General features: G+C 31.5%; 1 protein-coding gene and 1 pseudogene across 1 annotated transcript; both read left to right on the top strand.

The window, feature by feature from the left end:
• The first annotated feature begins 4735 nt into the window (after window positions 1-4735).
• On the top strand, window positions 4736-6527 carry LOC107903984 (uncharacterized). Its single transcript, XM_016830230.2, has 2 exons — window positions 4736-4984; window positions 5470-6527. The coding sequence occupies exon 2, from the start codon at window positions 5500-5502 to the stop codon at window positions 6223-6225; it is 726 nt and encodes a 241-aa protein (XP_016685719.1). The 5' UTR covers window positions 4736-4984; window positions 5470-5499; the 3' UTR covers window positions 6226-6527.
• A 5789-nt stretch (window positions 6528-12316) lies between these two features.
• Window positions 12317-14395, top strand: LOC107960808 (uncharacterized; annotated as a pseudogene).
• The last annotated feature ends 593 nt before the right edge of the window (window positions 14396-14988 follow it).

Here is a 14988-nt window from a genome sequence, read left to right as displayed (position 1 = left end):
TAGTTAGAACAGTTTTTAGTGTAGTTATTATTCAAGAACAACTCTTATTGACGCACCCCGAAAATTATTACAGTGAGAAAGTAATATATTATCCTTGATATAGTAAAATAAGGAAATAAAGTGACAAAATTTTGAGTTATGTCAGCACTGGGAAGTGTATTATGATATATTAATTCAAGAAGGGACTAAATCACAAAAATGAGAAAAGTTTTGTGGTCTAAGAGTAAATACTTAAAATTTAAAGGTTAAAGTGTAAATATGAAAAGTTAAAGGACCAATAGTGCAAATATTTTAAAGGTGGAATGATCTACAAAAAGTATGGGTGATAATGACCAGGTTGAATATGTGGAAAAAGTATGAGGGGTTAAACCAAATTTTACCAAAATAAGTGATGAGTCAATGGAGGAATTTTGAAGAATTATAGGGGCAAAATAGTCATTTAGCAAAGAAGACAATTTTGAAGAGTAATGATGATGTTGGTGATATTTTAGATTAATTAAATAAATATTAGTTTATTAATATTTTGATTTGATTTTTAATTATATTTTATTATTATTTTATTTAGTATATAAGGAATGAAATATGAAAAGTTCTCTTCATCCTTTCATGCTACTAATGTGAGAAGAACAAATAAAGAAAAAAAATTTCTTTTATTTACAATTTGGTCTTTTTACCAAAAATTCACTATTTTTACTTAGAAATCAAAAGAATTAAGTTCCATAGCTACCAAGAGAGAAAAATAATAATAAGACTATGAGGAGCTAGAATATCAGTTAGATTCAAGAAAAAAATTCTAGAGGAGAGAGAAATTTAAGTTAAAGATTGAAATCAAAAGGACAAGGTAAGAACATCAAGATTTCAATATATTTTTAAGTTTGATATTAATGAAAAAGCATGAAAATGATGTTAAAGTAGAGTTTTCTTATATAATGTTCTATGTTCTTGATATGTTAGTGAAGAGAAATAAGAGGAAGTGATGGAAAATATTGTAGAGAAAGGAAAGGAAAGTGTTATAAACTTGGTTATCAACATTTTGCACTAAAACAGTTTTCAACAGCAGCAGTAGTCTGACTTTGAAAATTCACCAAAAATTATAAAAATTGAATTAGAGGTTAATTAAAGTATTAAATTAAATCCTGTTGAGTCTAGTTTTACATAGAATAAACGTTGTAAGCAAAAGAATTTCATATTATGATACATATGAATTTTTGTGAGACAATGTCAAATTGATTCCGGGTTCCCCTGTTCTAACTTTGGAAAATCATCAAAAATTGCAAAAAAAAAATTAAGGGTTTAAATTTATATGTTAAAATTCTTAATGAGTATGCTTTCAAGAGAAACAAACAAAAATATAATCCAAACTTTGTACTAAGAGATAATTATTTTTTAGTAAAGAAAGGTCGAAGCTGTCAAACAACAAAACAGTGATAAATTTAAAGATTTTACTGTACTTAATGGTTAAATTATAAATTATGAAATTTTTATGGTAGAAAGATATTTGAGTCTAGTTTCAAAAACATAAAGCGGATCTTAATTTAGAATTCTGTAGCTCACGATATAAATAATTTAGTGACTGACTCAATTTGACAGTTTGATATGAACATATAAGCATGTTATATACTAAAAGGTAAAGATTCTAAAATATATATATACATTAAGGATGTTGAATGGAGAGGAGGAGGAAAACATATATGAATATTCAGCTAGCATGGGTTTACATTAAAAATGGTTAATTTGCATGTTTTAGGCTCTATGACTAAATTGTAAAAGTTGTAAAAGCTGGGGTAATTGTGTAATTTTAAAAATTTGAAGGGTATAAATTGTGAAATAAATTGGAACTGAAATATATGTTAATGAATGAGTAATTTTATCAAGATTCTATAGATAACCGTGAAAAAAGAAAAATAGTAGAATAGTACTTGAACTCCTACAATCATTACAATTCAATTTAGGTAAGTTTGTATAGTTAAACTTTAATGTTTATTTATTAACTTGATGAATCTTATTATGTATTTATTTATATCTATTGTTGAAAATAAAATTATTGTTAAATTATGAAATTGAATTAAATGTTCAAAACGAGTGGAATCCTGGATTGAGTATAATTGTTCTGTGGCAAAGGATGAATTAACGGTAAATGCAAAGGAAGAATTGACGACAAATTACCCAAGTAAATCGAGGTTCAGCATTTGTTGTAAACTTTCGTGTTTACTTTCCGTTTAGCTTTCACGAGCTTTTGTTAACTCATATGAGTTTCCGTTTAACCCTAATAGGTTTTCGATTAGCTCTTACGAGCTTCCATTCAACCCTTATGGGTCTGTTTAGCTCCCATGAGCTTTTGTTCAACCTTTGGGCTTTTGAAAACAATGTATTCATATTCGTAAGTCATTCTTAAATGGTAAGTTATCGAGAGTTGTCTTGGATAATATATGTATGAAGAAACAGTAAAAAATTATATGTATCATGAAATGAGTCTTAATATATATATCAATATCTTGATATGCTGATACATGGAAATTATGTAAGTTGAGATGAGTAATAAATCCAAGTGTGACATGTTGAGATAATAAGGTTATTGATGTTGAAATTATATGAAATATGTCTAAGTACACTAACAAGTATTGTTGTTTGACACTTAGGCAAATGCCAAATTTCTGGTTGAATGGTAATATTTTTAGTTACAAGATGCATTGAAATGGTAAGTGCTCAAATGAAAATATACTTGTGCTTATGAAAGAGTGGTAAGTTTTAAGTTTCGTGCTTACTATGGTAGAAATAATATGTATAAACGATACTGTAGATTTATTCACTTTGTGAGTTGTTAAATATAAATTCATGAGTATGGTGGTATCAATATTGGATTATTATTGATATGTATAAGTTCCATATTTGAAAAGAAGTATTATGATTAAAGTTTGTACAAGCTTACTAAACATTCATTGTTATGTATTTGTTTTCCTTTACTTTTCAGGTTATCAGAAGCTCAATTGGGTTGGAAGCTTATCGGAGTTATATCACACTATCCATTGATTCTAACGGTACTTTTTAATGTTTTGATTTTGGTTATAGTGGCATGCATAGGTATTTTGTTCAATGATGACCTATATTCGTCCACACAGGCAAAGACAAGGCATATGTCTCAATCGTGTTTGACACATGGTCGTGTGTCCCCTATATCTTAAATTTGCACAAAACAGAATGCTTACACGGCCTAGCACACGGGCTTGTGACTTGGCCGTGTGACCCAAATCAGTAAACTCACACGGGCACGGACATAGGATGAGACATGGTCGTGTGTCCCTATTTTGAATGCCCGCACGACCTGAGACACGGGTGTGTCTCCAAACCGTGTGGGTCACACGGCCGTGTGACCCTTACAGTGTTGAAAATTTTTAAATATTTCTGAAAATTTTTCTGAGTTTTTGACTTAGTCTGTATTTGTTTCTAATGCGTAATTTGGGCCACGAGGGCTTGTTTAAATGACAATATGTATGAATTTGATTGGTTTCTAATATAAATGCTAGATGAAATGAAATGTCTGATAATTAATTTGTAAACTCCAGTAATGCTCCGTAATCCTGTTCCGGCGACAGATTCGGGTTAAGGGTGTTACAACTTTTATTTATAATAGTGACAATTCTAAAATAATTGTGTTTAGAACAATCATAATTTGGAACGGCTTGTATTTAGAATAATTGTGTTTTTCCAAAATAATCATTATTTAAAACAAGTTCTACCAAGAAAAACATCGATATAAAATAACTTTTGTTCAAAACAACCTTTACATAGAGGATAATTCCTGTTTGAAACAAGTCAAAATAACTCTCAGTCAAGAACAACTATCATCCAAAAATAACTATCGTCTTGCTTTTCAATATATATTTTACAAAAGATGTTTCACATATTACCGCTTTACCAAAATAGTAGAGATGGAAGTAACCCTAGGATATAACAAGATTTTTGGGTTATCTTCACTCCTGGAATGGTCCAGACAGTTTAACTTGTTGGATCAGACATGTAGATAGTTAAGAGGTTTTCCTCTAATATTTTCTTGTAACATTGAGTTTTTTCTCTCCTTTTAGAAATATGGTGAATATTTTTTCACTATTCACTATTACCAACAAACCCTTTCACGATCTCTTCTTAATCATTAATGCAATTATAACTGAAATTTAATTTTATTACTCGTATTAATTACATAGTTTTTTTTGTAACTCCTATTTTCAAAGGCATAATTTGGAGCCCTTCACAAAGGCTTAATTTGGAGCCCTTCACAACTAGTGAAAAAACTTTAGGGGTATTTTGTTATTCTAAATCTCAAAAATCTTTCTAAAATTCTCTCAATAAAAGGACTAAAAATGAAATTTAACATTTTATAAAAATGGTAAATATATACTTTTGGTACATGAACTTGACTTTAATGTTCAAATTGGTATCTAAAGTTTTTTTGGTCTAGTTAAGTACCTAAACTTAGCCTCAATATTCAATTCGATACTTAAATTTTATTGGTCCAAACTTGAACTTGGTTTCATAGTTTAAATTGGTTCAAATAAATCATTTATCCCAAGTCCTAATTTAGACAAAAAAAATTAAATACCAATTTAAACCAAGAAACAAATTTAGGTACCTAATTAAACTAAAATAAAATTTATGTATTAAATTAAACATTAAAACCACAAAAACCTTAGGAAACAATTTAAACATTAGAATGAAGTTGAATAACCAAAATTACCCTAAAAGGGTCACACAGTATGAACAAAAGGGGGCCTTCCTTATAGGGTTTTGTTTTTTTTTGAACCAACTATAGTTATTTAGAATTTTCACCCAGAGTCTCAATATACCTAGCGTCTGGATTGAATATATGGCATAGGATTTAGTTTTGTGGTTTCGAGGATAGTGCTACCACTTTTATTTCCCTTCTTCGCTGCGCGGCGGCTGCTGCTACTGTTTCTGTTCGCCTTCAGCATTCGGCTTGGTTTCTCAAGTAAGCATTTTCTTTTTATTCGTCTTTACTATTGTCCCTATACAATCGTTGATTTTGTTAGACGTTTTTTTTTCCTAGGGTTTCTGTGACTTAAAATGACATAGCTCTCTCGTATTTTCATTATTTTACTTTTCTGTTACTCTTAAGATTATTAGGTTTTTCTGCTTTCTGGATTGAGTACAAAATTCCTCGTGTTGCATTTCCTAATTCAAATGAAAGAAGGATTCTGACTTGTGCTCATCTTTGCATATTTGATCCTCTGTTTTCCTTTTGCCTTAGTGTTACTTTTGAATCTAGAGTTTTTACATCTAAAAACGAATACAGGATGTAGTTTAAAACACAAAAGCTTAGTTTTGAAACGGTGCTTTAGGGTTGGGAATAGGGTTAGAATTTCTTATTCATCTGCCGTCTTAAAGATTAGCCAACATGACCTCTCCTCTTGGCCTTTTTTTTCAATAATAATATTACTATTCCCTTCGTTGCAGCTGCCTAGGGTTTGTTTTATAATTGGGTCAATGGATTCTGGAAATTGTGCCGGCAAATGCAAAGACAATTCTCCCAAGTTAATTAAAAATTCAGATAAAGTTTGCACAGACGAAACTAATAGGGTAATTATTGATCCTTCGGCAACTACTAGAAAAGGTAATAAGGAATCTTCTCTAGGGCCTATCACCCCTGATGCGAACAGAGGAATTGGAGAGTTCCCCTATAAATTTAATTCTCCACCCACCGAACTGAAGAAAGCACAAAATCATCCTCACTTTGATCCTGATACCACCTTAAACCAAGACTCAATGGTTTCTGTCAACCATAGTAGTCCTAGAACCCCAAAGGATGGTATTTTCGACCCATTTGCTCCTGGCCCAGAATGCATGGTGTTTGCTCCTTCCTACAGGAAATATGTTGATGAAATGAGGATAACTGTTGCACGCCGCCTAAGTTTTGACATCCCTGTTGGAACTGTGGGTTCTGTAAACCATAGAACTGCTGCAGATTCTATTTCTGATGAAGAAATGTTTGAGTCTGTTTATGAAAATCTCTTGGAAGTTATCGTTTCAAACCAAGCTGAGGGTTTTCTTACTGGATTTTCAAATATAGAATGTGATTCTGATGGTAGTAAGACACCCCCTTCAGTTCCTTGCCTAAATGGGGTTTCTGATACTTGCCCTGGTGCTCCTATTAAACTCACTGGGAGATCAAGGGTCATTGATTTGGGGTTCTGCAGAAAGCTTGAATTCTAAAACTACACTTAATGACATGGCAGGGGATCTAATTTGCTCTATTTGTTTCAACCCTAACAGCATGCCTCTAGTTAAAGCTTTTGCTTTTTGCAGATGTCTATCTGACTTCCGAGATAACAGAGTAACATTGTATAGTTATTTTTCACTTACAAGTTACAACTATTTTTTCTTCTTTTTGACAAGGGATAATGTTGCACAACGCATTGTAGCATGCATATCATTGTTCCGACTATCATGTATCTGGTTCTCTTTGACAGATAATCTTTTATGGTAATCAAGCTTGAAGAAACCTTTTTACTTTAGATGTCTCCCCACCCATTTTTCTGTTATTTTTGACGTCTAGTAGTTTCCTTTTCTTTTTCCTCCATTATTTTGTAATGCCCGAATTGAAATGGTTCTGCAGTCAACACTTATGTACCCCTAGCACGTTCAAAGGATAATGTGATTCAGTATTCCTTTTCTTGTGTCTACAGATACAAGAAGATATTAAGATGCTAATATCTTAAACCCTAGAATGCAGGGGTTTATATAGAGAGAGAGATTAATCATATAATGTATGTTATCGTTAAAACTGAGACTTGTGGTGCGGCGTTTTTTTTTTGGGGTTTGCTCAGTAATAAATGGGTGATACTTTCTTGATTTTTGGGTTCTATGCATTTGAAAAATATCGAAGTGATTGAAAATGTATAGATATAATTTTAATGTCATATGGTTATTACTTGCATCATAAAACATATCTACTGATGCCTCTTGGCTTGCGCACAAAGATTTGTGATCAAAGCGTGCATAACGATTAAAAGTAATCATTTTAGTAAATTGGATTTATTGGTCAAGTTCTTACAACATTTTAAAATGTTTATCTACTTAAAGCTTGATGAGCCAATGAACATTTTAATAAATTGTAATTACAGGCCTGTAAAAGGTGGATCTAAAAATAATGATAAAATGTAATAATATATATTTAAAGCTTAAAATTTGTTATCACTTTTTACCACTACTCGTAAGCAGCATATGATTCGTTAAAAAAGTATTTACAATTTTCAAAATAATAAATAAGAATATCAACCCAATAAAATATTTAAGCTAGGATAAATATAAAAATTAATTAAAAATAAATATTAATGATAAGAATAAAACAAATAAATAAAATAATTATTTTAGTAATGGAGCTTATCTATAGTTATTGGGATTGCAATGAATCTAACGTTCACAACTAAGATGACCTTAAAATATAGTGTTATATCTCAAAATCCAAACCCAAAACCCGATTGAATCTGAAGTCAGATTTTGAGGTGTTACAATTTAGTGTCAGAACTATAAGTTTAGTCAGTTCTAAGTTTAAACCGAGTTCATGAGTGTAGTATAAATATCAATTAGGGACCTAGAATTGTATTTTCCAAAACGTGCGAGACTTTGATATTATTTCTTCTTGCCTATGTATGGATTCAAAATGTTATATTTTTCTAATTGTGAACATGGTGAATAAAGATTTTGGGATTTAATATTTTATTAATGCTTTTCAAGACATTTTCGCTTAGTTTTAACTTTGATATGTACTTAGGATGATTTGGTTGGTTATATGATTGAGTTGTGATAATTGGTTTTAATATTGATATGCTTGATAAATTTAATTACACATTTTAAGAAAGCATGATGTGAAATTTATCCATTGTATTTTTTGTCCAATTAGCTCTTCTTCTTTTTTTCTTTAGTTAAATTTGATCATTAGTCTTTTAAAAAAAGTCAAATCATTTTTAAAAAAAAATTACAAACTAAAATGTTAATTTTTTAATATTGATGTGACATCATATGTACTTATATTAACATGGAATTATTGTCTTGTAAAGTCAATAAATAATTTAAAATGTATAAAAAGATAAAATTCAAAATATAAAATAATTTATAGAAAAGTTCATAAAAATACAAAATAATAATATAAAGCACATTTGGACTCTCATGCATATTGCCATGACTAATAATTTAATATTTCAAATTGTATTAAATAATTCAAAAAATTTGATGATTAAATTCTATTCTTTTTAAAGTACTAATGTCAAATTTAACTAAAAATGAATAATAGTCAAATTGACAAAAAAGAGAATAAATTAAAGATTAAATTTAATTTTGTGTCTTTTTCTCTGGAAAACAAAAATTTATGCCACTTAAAACATAAAAGATTTAAAACATCAAATTATAATAAAAAATACTAATGATAAATTTATCCCTCAACATTTATATTTTTTAATTTGATGATTATTTTTTGTTTTGAACTAAATTTAGTCCTCAATCTTTTAAAAAGAGTCATATCACTTCTTTTAATAGAAATGTCGACTAAAATATTAATTATTTAATGATGTTGGTATAGCAACTCATGTGGTAGTCCACATATACTTCATCTGGCATGACGATATTTGTCTTATATACAACGTCAGAAAAATTAAAAATTATAAAGATATTAAAAAATAAAACATATATAATATAAAAAATAAAAAAGATCTTAAAAATTTAAAAAAATGCATGTGGATTACAATAGTGTTGCCATGTTTTAAAATGTAATATTTTAGTTAATATTTTTATTAAAAAATAATTAAATTATTTTTGAAAATTGAAGGTTAAATTCAAACTCATTTTATTGAAAGCCAAATTTAACCCCAAAAAAAAAAGAATAAAAGCTAAACTGATAGAAAATATAAACATCAATAGCTAAATTTATCATTGTGTCGTCAGAAAACTCATAACAAGAAGGCATAATAACTTTTTTTGCCATCTAAACTTACAAAAAAGTCATTTTAGCCATCAATTTAATTTTTTTTACATCTTTTAGCTTTTGAACTCACATTTTTTGTCAAATCACCTCAAAATAAATGGAAAAATTAAAATTTGTTAACTTTGGTGATATATCATACACATTGATTGCCACGTTAATAATATGCCAACATTTTATAATTTTAATAATTTTTAATTTTAAAAATAATTTTTATATTTTTTTGAATTTTAAAAATTATCTAAAGGCTAACATACCGCCCATGTGACAATTCATATGTATGCCACACTAGCAAAGTAAAAAAAAAATTCATTTTTTTATTTATTTAAAAATGATTTAATAATAAATGTAAATTTAAATGCTTTTGTCAAGTTAGAGGGCTGTCATTATTACTAAAAAGAAACGTATAGTATAAGGACCTCATGTAGAATTTGACCAAAAACTAATATATATTTAAAGCAAGTTAAGGGAAAGAGACCTTTCTTCTTTTCTCTGTTTTTCTTAGTTCTCGGATTTTTTCTCTCTATCTCCCAATTCTCAAAACCCTGATTACATTTTTGTTGATTTCCCTTTTTGATTCATCATTTGAAGCTTGCCAATTGACAACAGTAATCTACCTCGAAGAATCATCAAGGTTCCTCGTTTTATCTTCCTCCGATCCTTCTCGATTTTCCCTATTTGTTTGTTTCCCGATATTCCTCGATAACATCTTGGTTCTTTTATTTTTGTTTTTCAGTTTCTTCGTTCCTAAAGTTTTGTTAGTAACTCAAGTTTTTCTAGCTGTGATGAATCAAAATCCTCAGCTATTTATTTTATGATCGTCCTCTGATATTGAAGAAAGCATTACCTCTTTTTCTTCTTTGGTTGAATTTTGTTTATTTTTCTTTCGGTCTCTGGTCTCCTGTCTTTCCATCCGTCCATGGCTATTTTATTGTTAATCCTGCCGTCGCCCTGTTCATTCCTGTTTTAGTTTCAGATATATGCTTCTGAAAACTTATTCTAACTGGGGATGCATTATGTAATAAATTTTGGATAGCATAGAATATCACCATACAAATTTTACATATAGTTACCACAATCTAAATTCTTTATTTTTAATGAAATAATAATCTGACGGTGGAAGAAAGTTCATGTTACCTGATTCTCAACATTCATAGCCTCTGATTGCGATGAAATAGGTATATTAAGCTCAGCCCCACGAGTCTTATGCCTTTCATAATCAAGGAGTGCCTGAACAAGCATTAAAACAAGGCATAGACCTGTCTAAATTATATGAAGGAAACAAGGCTTAAAACTCAATCCTGCGTAGAATATATGCGAGTCACAAAGTAAATTATGATGTCACAGAGCTGCTTATGACATGGCATACCATGCCAAGATATGTCACCAAAAAGCCCTCCATTCGATGTACCAGTAATGGAGCAGGAAGATACTGAAAGGAAGTTCCTGCCTCCCCCCCCCTCTTTTTTCTTTTTTTTTTCTTTTATTCCATACAATATAATTCCTCAACTTCTACAACTAGTATACAACTTGGTTCACTAAAGCAAACATCAGCCACACAAGAGCTGTCCATAATTCCTCGACTTCTACAACTAGTTTTTCTGTCGGTACTTCTAGTCCAAAGTTGTCTTCAGGTTAGGTTGTATAACACTTGTGCTGGCTGCAATACCATCGATTTCAGGACATGTACTGTTTTTTGCAACAGGTATAATACAATTGTTCTGTTGTCATGTTGTGGAAACTTTACCCTCCTCTTCCCATATATTTTCGATTTTAATGTACAAATTCCAAGTTCAATTTCTTATCATCATTTCTGCCATTCAGACGCTCTATAAAAAATGAAAAACAAAGTATAAGAGCTAAGAATTTATTGAGTAATCTTGGGAAACTAACAAATCGGGAAAATCGAGAAGGATCAGAGGAAGATAGAAAGAGGAACCTTGATGATTATCAACCAAAAAAATTATCAGCTCAGAGTTGAGGGAAAGGGGCCTTTCTTCTTTCCTCTGTTTTTTGTATTCTCAAATTTTCTCTATCTCCCTATTCTCAGAACCCTAATTATATATTTTTGATTTCCCTTTTTGATTCATCAATCGAAGCTTGCCAATTGCCAATGGTAATCTCCCTCGTAGAATCATCAAGGTTCCTCTTTCTATCATCCTCTGATTCTTCTCGATTTTCCTGATTTGTTTGTTTCCCCAGATTTCTCAATAAATTCTTAGTTCTTTAACTTTGTTTTTCATTTTCTTCGTTCCTAAAGTTTAGTTTAGTAACTCAAGTTTTTCTGGCTGTGATGAATCAAAATCCTCAGCTATTTATTTTATGATCATCTACTGATATTGAAGAAAGCATTACCTCTTTTTCTTCTTTGTTTGAATTTTGTTTATTTTCCATGCTTTAATTTTGGTTTCTTTATCTTTGATCTAAGCAGGACCATACAGCTTACCTTCCCAAATCCAAGCTAGCTCCTGAAAACCTTGAAAAGGTTAAAAAAAAGAAAATCAAATAAATCAAAAGCCCTCGGGCCTCAGTACCGTTGAACCCTGTTAGTAGCCTGCTTCCCCTAAACCTTGGAATAACAAAGATAATTCATTAGCTTAATCAAATTGGGTATCTCTTATATCAATCTAAAATGAAGGTAAAAGTTGTTTGCAGGAAGCTGTATGACTACGTCGGATACGATCTCAAAGAAATAGCTTTCCCTTCTTCATTGCCTGATCCCCCCCTTCCTTTATATAATTGTATTTTTTTGATGGTTTATGTCATGGAGAAGCTATAGTAGTACTGGATTGTAGTTTAGATATTACTGCCAGTTTAAAGAGCATGGCTTTTTCATTTCTCTATCATAGTAAAATAGTGAGCTAGGTTTGTAAATTGACCTCTCTCTCATTTTTTTTTTGTGTCGTTGCTATTGCTGTAAGCAAAACATTTTAGAATTCTGAAGCCTTTTTTCGGAAGAAAAAAAATGCAAGGTTTTTTTACTTTAAATCAAGAACGTATGTTTGGAAGTACTTTACGTTTTAACTATTAGCAATTTCTACTCAAATATGATGATTTTGCCACTTTTATTATATATATATATATTTGCTTTTGTTCCATTTAACAAATTTTAAAGAAGCATAATGGAAATTTGAAATTTCACAGATGCTAGCTGGTGACCAGGGTGGAAATTAGATCATTGGGATATTGAAATGATCAAATGCCTTTTATGTACTGTCTGCTTACTTGATGGTTAACTAAACCACTTGAATGTTAAATAGTGCTCAACAACCTATTATTTGCCTATGCATTAGGGAATAAGAGGCATTCATTTTTAGTAAGTAGTAAAAACCTGTCATCCTCTTTTATGTCTTGAAGGAGGCCTCTAGGCTTTATGCTGCAAGTTAGGTAAGGGATATTGGTCCTGATCTTAGACCAAACGATTATAAGAAGGATGATGGGACTGAAGGTAAAATGGAGATAAGAGTAGGAGTTCAGAGACAGAACCTTCGATCTTGGAGGATATTGGTGAGGAACTTTATTTTGTGGTTTCTTATCTTGAAATGTTCTGATGTATAAGTTGTCTGTAATGAATCAAGAAGTATATAGCATGACTTGCAAAATATGCAGCATATTATATGTGCAATAAACTGTTAGATTCGTGCTTGAGACATCTTATGGAGGTCAAGGAACAAAATCCCGTAATGCTTGAGTTCAGTTAGGTTTTCATTTCAATTTACTTTTTTAGTAGAACTTGTCTGGAGGTAGGATGGAAATTATTCTTTGATTTCTTTTCCCCTCGCTGCTCAGAGTCATTTGTGATTGTATTTTGTTTTTTTATGTTGTTGGCACCTGTGTCCTGTGTTCAAGTCTTATATGTTACGCTTCTATTGGCATATTTTTGGCGAATCCCTTCTTCACCAGGCCAAGGTTCAGTTGTTAAGGAAGATATTAAATTACTGTTATTTTCCTAGCAGTCTTAATTATCTGGGTTTCATTGTCTAGAGCCATTACAGTGACGATCATACCATTAACTTATGCTACCTAGGTACCTTGTTTTTCTTCTTTTTGGTATCACCCTGAAGAATGATAGCATGACGTGCCATCTGCCAACATTCTATTTTCTGAACATCTTAATATATATTTCTTTAATTGATTTTAGAAAGAAAATTTTTAACTCATGATAATTTCCTACTTATTCTGTCATCATTTACCTTGTTGGCACAGCTTCTCTTTTTCAACTAAAATTTTTTAGGCCAAATTTCTCTCGTCTCACCCCTTTTTTCTCTCTTATTTTCCTGGTATTATAGTTTATCTTGTTGAATTTTACATTGTTTTGATGTTTTCTATGGAAATGATTTAATAGCGATTGCTGCAAGAGGAGGGATGGAGACTTTGAGGCCTGCTTTACAGAGGTTATCCATGACAAGGGCTTCTGCATATAGAGATGCTGTTAAGAGTTTTATAGAAGGATATCAAGAAGGTATCCAGCTGGTCATGGAGGAAAAAGAAGATTCTTCTAAAGCACAGCAAGAAGGCAATACTGATAAAAATTCAACTTGACGGCTGATAAGTGCATAATCGGAGATGCATGTGAGTACTTCTCCAGCATACCTATTGATACAGAAGACTTGGGTTCTTATATAACTGTTGTGATACAGAAGCACGAGATGAGTTTACCCTAGCAGAAGACTTCTTAACGTGTTTCTTTGGCATAGGAAATCCCAGTGGCCGTAGCTTGTGAGGAAGTGGGAGAGGAAGAGGCCTCTCTCTACCTACTTTCCCAGGTTTTTGAGGAATTCTTCCCTGAAAAAGTGAAGATATGGCTTCAACCTCATCTGATTCCCAAGCAAGATCAAGATTCACATGATCTTCTTTGTCGTCTTCTTCAGGTGAATCACTATTGTGACCGTAAATTGACTTTATTTGTTCAGTGTCAGTGGACATGTCGGTTTCAGTTCTAGGTTTCTCCAAGAATAAGTAAACGCCAAAGTCAGGAGGGAGTTTGGTGCGACGCGGATAACGGCGGTTCTTGGGTTGCTTGCTATAGCAAATTCTTGTGTTGGGATGCGCCAGGTTAGTAACACAAATGCTCTGTTGTAGTTTTCCTCTCAAAGTTATGAAAGGATGTGTGGTGATGGATGAGAATATGCAATCCATTTTCTTAGTATTATCGTTCGTGTTTGCAGGATGAACCTTGTGCATAAAAATGGAGATGCTCCAATACCTAACGGGAATTTCTTCAAACCGCTTATCTGCGATAAAAGTTATTCACAGACGACAGGCATTTTAAAGTATGCAGTTGTGGACTTGAGAGTTGAAATGAAGGAAACTATGCAAGGCAAACCGGTACTGGACTTGCAGGAGGAGATTTTGATTTTTGAAAAAGGAATTGAAGTTGAACAGATTATGAAAACTTACATTTAATTCATCGTCTTTCGATCAAAACCAACACCAAACCAAACCAAACCCACCTTCACCCAAATCCTACATATCAATCAAAATATAAAATCAGTAACCCAAAACCATAATAATCCCGAGACAAGAACCAAGGTTTGTTTTTGGAAAAAGTTTTAAAAAATGAAAAGATTATGAATTGAATAATAAACCCCCAATTTAATTCAACAACTTTCAATCAAAAGTAGCACCAAGTCAACTGCTCTCTCACTCAAATCCCACAACATCCAACAGATCCAGAATAAAAAAAATCAATAACCCAAAACCAGAATAATCTCATATTAGAAACCAAACGAACTTGAAACAACTAAAAAAACAAAAATAAAAATAAAACGAAGGGAAGCAAATAAAAGAAAAAACGATGTCTCACCCACTGTCGATTGACGAAGACTTTGTTGGAAAGGTGTCTTCTTTGATAATCCCCTTATGGTGGAAGAAGATGTTGAATCCTAACTTTCTGGTTAGAAATGCAATGGGTTTGGAGGAGTTCCTTGGAAATCAAGTCTGATCAAAGGGAAGAGGGGAGGGAGAGGATCATTTCGGAAGGGAGCAGTAAGCCGCAG

The sequence above is a fragment of the Gossypium hirsutum genome, chromosome D02, assembly GCF_007990345.1.
Source record: "Gossypium hirsutum isolate 1008001.06 chromosome D02, Gossypium_hirsutum_v2.1, whole genome shotgun sequence".
NCBI classification, from domain to species: domain Eukaryota; kingdom Viridiplantae; phylum Streptophyta; class Magnoliopsida; order Malvales; family Malvaceae; genus Gossypium; species Gossypium hirsutum.
Note: the sequence above shows the minus strand (reverse complement) of the source record. Positions and strands in the feature narration are given on the sequence as shown.

Bases quoted from the DNA above. Each gene is read 5' to 3' on its own strand.
- LOC107903984 (XM_016830230.2), top strand. From the start codon at position 5,500: ATGGATTCTGGAAATTGTGCCGGCAAATGCAAAGACAATTCTCCCAAG.